This window comes from Cryptotermes secundus, unplaced genomic scaffold, assembly GCF_002891405.2.
Source record: "Cryptotermes secundus unplaced genomic scaffold, Csec_1.0 scaffold401, whole genome shotgun sequence".
Classification (NCBI taxonomy): domain Eukaryota; kingdom Metazoa; phylum Arthropoda; class Insecta; order Blattodea; family Kalotermitidae; genus Cryptotermes; species Cryptotermes secundus.
In genome coordinates this window covers 1535742-1544704 of record NW_019731223.1, presented here as the reverse complement: position 1 = coordinate 1544704, position 8963 = coordinate 1535742, and the positions used below count along the sequence as shown (strand labels likewise).

The 8963-nt window shown below is 38.9% G+C and overlaps 1 protein-coding gene across 2 annotated transcripts in view; it reads left to right on the top strand.

Annotated features, from left to right (window-relative positions):
- Window positions 1-3: 3 nt before the first annotated feature.
- Window positions 4-8963, top strand: part of LOC111866527 (Na(+)/H(+) exchange regulatory cofactor NHE-RF2) — a 21343-nt gene continuing 12383 nt past the window's right edge. The window contains exon 1 of one of the 2 annotated variants that reach the window (XM_023855563.2): window positions 4-583. In XM_023855563.2, the coding sequence (XP_023711331.1) occupies window positions 107-583 (477 nt within the window). In that variant the 5' untranslated portion in view covers window positions 4-106. Of the gene's footprint in view, window positions 584-7060; window positions 8019-8963 lie in introns of those variants that run through there. The other variant, XM_033752300.1, reaches the window with a different exon arrangement.

Genomic DNA, 8963 nt, shown 5'->3' with positions numbered 1-8963 from the left:
AAGTGTCATGTGAGCCACGCCATGTTGGTTAGGAATTTGGTTGCGACTGTTTGTTAGAGGCGTAGGTGTTAAAAAATAGTATAAACGTTTGGTAGATTGGTGTAAAATGTCTAACGGGTCGCTGTCTTCAAGCACACCTGTTGCAAGACTTTGTCATATTATTCAATGGAAGCATTTTGATGGCTATGGATTTAATTTACACGCGGAAAAGGGTAAACCGGGGCAGTATATTGGCAAGGTTGATGATGGATCACCAGCTGAGGCTGCAGGTTTGAAACAGGGCGACAGGATTATTGAAGTAAATGGTGTTAATATCTCTAACGAAAATCACAAGCAGGTCGTACAGAGGATAAAGGCAATACCAAACCAAACGAAGCTCCTGGTAGTTGATAACGAGGCTGACAAATATTTTAAAGCAAACAACATCATTATTAAAAGCAGCCTTCCAGACGTTCTGTACCTGCAGACACCTGTGACTAATGAGGATAACGAAGTAGATATGAACGGTGAAAAGGGCGAAGAAAACTGTGAAGATACGAATTCACACAAATCTGAAAAAAGTGCTGCTTCAGGTGAACACGAGGTAAATCACTGAGTATAATCCATGTTTAGATATTAGTTAATCAGTTGCCGCTACTTAAGCCAAAACTTCAAAACAGTACTTAGGTTCTGTTTAATATGTTCTTCTTGTGTACCTTAACGAAATATTGCTAGTTTTAACGTTAGGAAAGGGGGGGGGGAACTGTAGGTCCTCTTCAAAACTACCTAATATTACTTTTTGTAATTTTTATCGTAGAAAAATAGGCCATGAGAGTGATTCTGTGAAGCTTTACAAACTGATTAAACCTGTGACCAGACTAATGTCTGGAATTGAGCAGTGTAAAGATTGCATTTTGACAGGCTAATTAATGTGTAAATTGTTTTGTGTGGTATTGTGTTCTGGTAAACATGAAGCTATAAAGTGGAATCTTACAAAAATATAAGGGATAAATTATTCAAGGCCAAATGTTTGTAGAACATTGGTAGAACATTTCAATTATGTGAACCCTAGAATCATGTGATGTGGAACTGTTTAGTGTACAAATAATCACAATAATTTAATCATGAGAAAACAAACACAAGACGTGTGATACAGTTAATTTTATGTAGCTGAGATATTCCTTGAAATGATTAATTTTCAAGCTGTTTTTAATTATGTAATATTGATATTTATCAACAGAGTAAATGTGTGTGTGGAAAAAAAATAATGTCAGTGTCCCATTTCAGTGGGTACACTTTTTATCTGCTGGGAGCTTGTACATTTTAGTCCCACATAATTTAAAACTTACGAGGTGCTCTCAAAAACTCCCCAGACTAGGTCAAAAGAGAAATTCTTAACTTATTCAATTTTGGCTGCCGTCTCCTTCAAAAGGTCTCATTGGGAATGTATACATCGACCCCATAATTTTTCCATGTTTCAAAAGCACCGTGGAAATCATTTTCCTTAATGCTTTCGAGTACTGCTTTCAGTTCCTTTTGGATTTCAGATACTCTGTCGTGAAATAAGACCTCGAGGGGTATTCTTGTGATGTCACTTTATTACTTAACGCTTTAACTACAATTCAGCGTAACTATTACACAAAATGTTGAACAAGTCGTTTCACAGTCGGTCCTTTCGTGTTAACTAATCTCACTAGAATGTTGAACTGTCTGTGCTGGCTGACCACTGGCTACTGTCAACACCACTGCCACCGCTCGGTCCTCAGCCCTGCTTATTATACTTCACATCAGACAAGTGGGAAATGTCGCCTCCAGCAGCTCCTCTACTGTTACGTCACAGCGGGGAAGTGTTTACTGGCTCGGCAAATAACACGCAACAACTAGTAGAGCAAATGCATATGCAGTCATCTATCATAAGTTAAGGAATTAAAGGGGAAAGTAGTCTCAATTCCCAACACACTGTTTTGAAACATTGTTCCTTCAACATCATTTTCAATTTGGGAAACAAAAACAAAAGAAAATCACAGGGAGCTAATTGCAGCAAGTAGGGAGAATTGGAAATGATAACCATGTTGTTGTTAGTCACAAACTCTGGTTGTCAGGGACAGTTGGGCAGGCACATTGTCATGATGAAAGAGCCAGTTGAGGTTGTGCCAAAGTTCTGGTCTTTTTTGTCTCACATTTTCTCTAAGTGTCTCAAAACATCACAGTAAAAGTCAGGGTTGACTATAGTGTTAGGAGGAACAAATTCATGTTGAATGATTGCCTTCATGTCGAAAGAAATCGTGAATATACTCTTTTTTTTAACTATGGACCTGCTGTGCTTTTTTTTGCTCTTGGTGATTGTGGGCTCTTGCACTGCAATGATTGTTGCTTTGTTTCTGAATCATAACCGTAAATCCAACTTTTGTCACCTGCTATGATCCTAGAGATAAAAGTCGGGTCCTTGTTAGCCTTCTCTCACAGCTCAAGACACATGTTTACACTTTTGATCATTTGTCAAGAGTTGGGGAACAAACTTTGCAGCATGTTTTGATTTTCTGTTAAGATCTTGCAAACTCTATAACTGTTCCCAGTGGTGTCTGTGAGCTCGTGGATTGTTCAGTGATTGTCTTTGTGGATGAGTTCTCGAATTTTTTCAACATTTCTGTCATTATGCTGGTGTCTGTTCACGCTAAACGTTCGTTATCTTCAACTGACACTCAAATGGCCTTGAAACAAGAATTCCATGGAAAACTGCTATTGGGCTTAAAGAATGCTCTCCGAAAGCGTCACGAAGCGATTCAGGGGTTTCGGTAGCAGATTTACTGAGCTTGATGCAGACACGTTGTTCAATTTTGCCATCCATCACAGACAAAACAGAACACAGAGTCAAAAAAGCACTCGTGTAAAAACAATTTGTGTTCACAATGCAGTATCATGTGGTGGACTGATGCGGTAGGCTTGTGGAAGTGTGACCTTGGCCTCCCCTCTCATATTGTTTCACCGAGGAAGTTACAGCATTAACAGTCAGGGAACTTTTGGTACAACAAAAGATTAGTACTTGCTTTGTGGAGATAATGCCAATGCCTTCTGTTAATTATATGACCTTCAAAAATTGACTGAAAATTTTCATCATTAATTACTATAATTGATGCTTAAGAAAATACTCAGGAAAGAAGCATCACCATCTGGTCAGTGCTGTTTACTTGAATTTATTGAGCTAAAGCAAAATTGTCTTTGTGCTTTACAATTTTTGCATTTATTTGGGTCTCACAACCAAGCCTCTTCACTGCCTTTACAGTGAAAATCTCTATGTTGTTTAATCCTCTGGTTTCATTATTCTGATTTGCTATTTTTGCAAAGCTCCTCTTCGGTTTCCTCTCATGGTCTTTCTTTATGCTGTATGACATCTTTCTTAACCTGTTGGCCCTGTGATAGTCATGATCTTCCTCTTGGACATTTTGTTTATAATTTAATGTTTGAAAACTTTGGAATTTTTCATTCATTCTTACAGCATGCCCATAACACCTTTTCTGCTACTTATCTATTTTTTGGAGCAAAGTTGCAGTCAGTATAATGATTAGGCTCTGGCTGGGTGCTTGGAAAATGGGAGTTCAATTTCTGATAAGGCTGAGATTTTCCTCTTCCTCACCCACAGCTTCCAGATTGGCTCTGGGTCCCATTCAGCTCATCCAGTGGCTACTGGGGCTTAGTCCCAGGGGGTGAAGTGGTCAGAGTGAGAAGCTGACTGCTTACCTCCACTTAGTGCTGAGGTTAAGAATGCAAGGAGGTATACCTCCATTCCCTCAAGTGTATTTGTTGTGGTGCTTAGGCACAGGGGCAATTCTGTATTTACCTTCTTAATTATTTTCCTAGATACTTACCATTAGTTAGTTAGTTAGTTAGTTAGTTAGTTAGTTATTGGAGAGGGTGGGTTTCCCCATGCACTGAGACCTGTATTGGTCCATTGTGCTTCCCTCTATGATTTCTACCAGTCTCTATATCCTACCGGTACTGGTGCTTACCATCAGTCCCGCCCAGCCAGTGAGACCGGCTCTACTAGCTGAGAGGTATCTATAATGCTTCCCCTATCTACCAGAGGTATTAGAGACTGCTGTTGGGCGGGAAATGTCCGTTAATTTGACTCAGTGACCTCCTTTGGAGATATGAGGTTCTTTTACATGCCGTAAAGCTACGACACGGGACCCACGGCTTAAAGTCCCTCCCGGAGGACTTGTTCCCTGAATTTTTCTGCCCTCAAAAATTCGACGACCTCCGCCGGGTATTTGAACCCGCGTACTACGAGTCATGAGGTGGGAACGTTACCTCTAGACTACGGAGGCCGCTTATTTACCATTAAGTTTTATCTTCATTTCTTATTCTTCCTCTATGGCTTTTCCTTTTGTGCTTAAAAATCTGTCTCAGTTGATGCCATATTACTAATATCTTTGGCCCATGTGCATGTTTCTGTTTCATATGTGAACATGGGCATACTCGTATATTATGAGTATGAGGGGCGAGCCATAAAACTGGCCCTCACACTGCGACCTTCAATGATCTGTTGTGCTTTGCGCACGTAGTAACTTTTAAATTAACATATTTTTCCAGTTTCCAAAATATGTCCGTAACTAATTGGTAAAATTTTAATATATTTTTTATGAGTTATTCCTATACTATTCCATATCTCATTACTTTACTTTCCGAGTAATTAAAACTTCTATGCTTACTTCTCCAGCCATTGGCCTATTAGGTTAACACCTAAGGTGCTGTTCTTGTTATGGTAAATTTATATATGATACAAAATTGTGATAAATTTGAAATATATATGTAGTTTTTGAGTTGTTGGCAGTGAGTCATAAGTTATTACAGCATGTGAAATTTTGTGCAGAGGTATGTCATGAACATGACTGTGGTTGATTTTTCATGTTTTGGTTGGTAAGTGCCTTATGATATGTGCTTATTATTATATAAATCAGAAAACATTGATTCTAAGAGCCTGTTACCATGACCAAAATTCCCCCATCCCTTCCCCTTCACATGCTTTTGAATGCAGTTATGTTTTCATTGTAGCACATCCATACCAAAATACCTTCAGACTGACCCAGTTTGAATACTAAGATGCTTCTCACAAGAAATCTGGCCAATTCATTTGGCTTGATTGACTTTATTTCATATGAACTGTTTACAGGTCCTTAGAGAATATCCTTTTTTATCAATATTGTTATTTTGTGTGTGCCCTTCGGCGTACATGTGTGCTCGAGCGCATGCACACTTTAAGTAATGTCTCTTGGGTGATAAATGTTTTTGAGGTACACAGTAAATTTTAAAGATTTTTTTTCTAACAGTATCTCTGACATTTTAGTCAAGTTTTGCAATATGAAACATTTCAAGAAACAAGAATTAGGAAGTTCTTTAATACTGCATTTCACTTAAGCTCAGTTCACTCTGTATAGTGTGTATCCTTGACTAAACTTATGGCAGAAGGAGTTCTTTTAAAATAATTCAAATGAGCCAGGACATCAGTCAGTAAAGTGGCTGGCTGATGGCTGGATGATGAGGGATGAAGATTGTTTTCTATCTACCACCATATCTTGACCAATGCTGGAGTCTGCCGCCCTCCCATCCAGTGTGTACCAGCAATAAAGCAGTAGCACCTTGAACTTATCACACATATCTGTTTCCCTTTAATTAGGGTCAGGGTTATTTAACTTTGCTTTCAGTATCAAAACTATATGGCGTTGAATGGTAGGACGATGAACAAGTTATGAATTTGAAGGTATTTTTAAAGGAGTGGCTATAGCCACATTCAGGCCAGGATGTCCAGAATATGTCTTGAACATCACCTGTAGACCAACCTGTTTGGTATCTCTCAGGTTCCTATGTTTAGAATGCTTGCAGCTCTGTGCCTGCACATCATATATGCTTGTTAAGGTGTGAAGACACAGGACCAACTTTCCTTCCATTTGTCATATGAGTAAGGAGTCGTGCGTTTGACCCACACATTTCCCCTTTGTGTAGCATGAGTACTCAAAAAATAGGCATAATTATACATGCAATAGTTTTATGCCCTGGTGTACCCTTTTTTCCACCTCCACTCACGTGTTGAGTGTATAACGCGACAAATAATTTCACGCCATATTTGATATAGCGAATTTTATTTCACATTCACTCTTACAGTCACACAAATTACAATCTGACTTTTACTGCCATCGGCAGTATCACAAATACTACACTGCAAATGCTGGTTGACTGCCTGGCTGATTCGTAACTCATAACTTGAGAACTTCGAACTAACTATGACTAGTCTTTGCTGCTCCGTATCTAGCCTCGTTCGAGACAACGCAGAAAACAGCCACGTAACAGGCACCATTGTTGTTTGGCACCGTGGTTACCGGTGTTACTGGTAACGCTGTCGGGAGTTGTCTCTCGCAACCACTGTTTACCCACATTGCATAGCGACCAGTGTGCTGGGACTTGGCTCGCTTCGGCTCCGCCCGGCACGTCACCGCCGCTGGGGGGAGGGGGGGAATAGTGTCCATAGCGCGACACGTCACAGTATCAACTGTTTAAGACTGCAGCACCTGAAACTGCAAGAAGCACCCCACCTATATGAATGAAGGAACAGGGCTTAGTTAGCTAGGAGCTGTTAACTACTCATTGTTTTTCTTGAGTCAGCCATTATTTATTCTGGTGGAGCCATTTTAATTTGTATTTTACATTAGTTCCTATCATAGGTTGATAGAATTATGAATTTGTGTTTCTGTTCTGTTCCACATTAATGCCCTTAGTCATGGAGATTTGCAATTAACTGTACTAGTGTAACATAAGGAAGAAACTTTTCACAGATACTGTACTGTGGATAATTGCTTAAAGTGGAAATGTAACAGAGAACTTTTTATTGCCTGTTTTTCTCATAGTTGACCTTTAAAGTAGCTATTATATTTGTTGTGACTCTTTTGTAATGAACTCAGATTTAGATAAGATTCATTGTCATGCTGCATGTGAAGTCTGAAATAATGCAAATTGAACTATGGCCTCATGAGTAACATAAAATGGAGGAGGAACATAAATCACAAATGTAGACTGCCACTCACTTTAATGGTAGATAATATGAGTAGTTACCATATTCCTGAAGCACATGCTTTGTTCTTGCTATAAATAAGCCTTCACCAGTTGGCATTCAGTTTCATTGGAAATTTTTGAACCATTTTACTTAATGACAGATTTAATTAGTTAGAATTTTGACTGCAAACGAGAAATGAAGTTAAGTTTTAAAGTGGTAACTACATCCAACTACAGGGAGATCAAAAAGTTGCGCACATCAGACTAAAACTTGTTATAAATTGTATTGCAGTTAATGTAATTAATTATATCTCCTACCGCTAGATGGTGCTATAGGAGTACTAACAATGAGTAGAAACTCCATCTATCATGTATCGGTCATACGACGTCTGCAGTGTAGCTTTGTTCATTGCGTGACAGACATGTCGTTTTCCCATGAGTAACAATTTTTCATTGTGGAACATTATTTTGATCGGGTTTTCTTCACTGACGAAGCGTGGTTTCACCTTAGTGGCTACATGAACAGTCAAAACAATAGGATTTGGTCATCTGAAAATCCACATATGTTACATGGAAAGCCCTTGCATTATCAGAAAATTGGAGTTTTGTGTGCTGTACCACGTCAAATAGTGGGCCCAATTTTCTTTGAAACAACAGTGAACAGTCCAGTATACCAAGACATCATTACACAGTTTATTGTGCTTCTTGAAGTTGATGAACGTGAGTGTTGGTTGCAGCAAGATGGTGCCACATGTCACACTTCTAATGAAGCCATGCAGTTCTTGTGCGAGTTTTTCCGTGACCGCCCCATTTCTAAAGGATTGTGCCCCCCACGTTCCTCCAATTTGTCACCTGCAGATTTTTTTCCTTTGGGGTACCTCAAAGGAATTGTCTATAAAAACAATCAGCATACACTGGATGACCTCAAGAAGAACACTATGACGGCGATTAACAGCATCAGTTTACAGGTGCTCCACAAAGTGGCCTCAAACATGGTAAAAAGAGTTCACGCATGCATTGCTGAATGGGGAAGCCATTTTGAGCATATGTTGTAAAGACATGATTTGATTTTGCATTTCTAAGATATAAGGTTATAAACATTAGTAGAAAGTGCTGTATGTCTTGTAGTTTGTGCATTAAACCAGTTAAATATAATTGTTTAGTGTGATTTGCATGACTTTTTGATCTCCCTGTAGTTACATTTATAATGTTGGAACTATAGCTTTGAACTGTTTGCATTTACTGCATTTAGTAAATGTATTACTACATAGCAGGTTGGTTTCAAATAAATTTACTTCATGCAATAAGTGTAAACATTTAAACAATAAAAACAACTAAGTTGATCCAGGTTGGTTTGGAAGCTGAGATAGCTCAGTCATTTATCAACAGGTTGCAGGCTAGATAGCTGTGGAATTGAGGTTCAGTTGCCAGGAGAGGCAAGTGATTCTTGTCTTCTCTGTAGTGTCCAGACTATCTCTGGGACCCACCCAGCTTCCTTTCTAATGGTCCCGGGGGCTCAGTGTTTGTAGAAGTCTTCCAGTCCAGTTAAGATGATGTCAGGGAATAAATCAATGTGGGCAGTGTGGGCTCAAGCTGGCTGTTTTCTCCCCCACACTACATACATATATCACCTCTGTAAGCACACTTCCTGCCTTAGGGGAAAGAACTGTTTAATTATTATTCATTGTTATAATTGTTACTGTCATTGACTTTAATAATGTATGATGGCATGCTGAAAAGTAAAACCTTCATTTTTTCTTTAAAATACTCGTACAGTAATGTGAACTAAACTCCATTCATTTGCTTAGACTTTTCCTGCACCATTTTGTGTAGAGTCATAATTCTGCCACTAAAAATATCTGGATTACAATTGAAAATAATGCAGTCTTAGAAGATGCTGTCAGTATGTAATAAACAGTGTGCTGTGGTTGAGTTTTTGG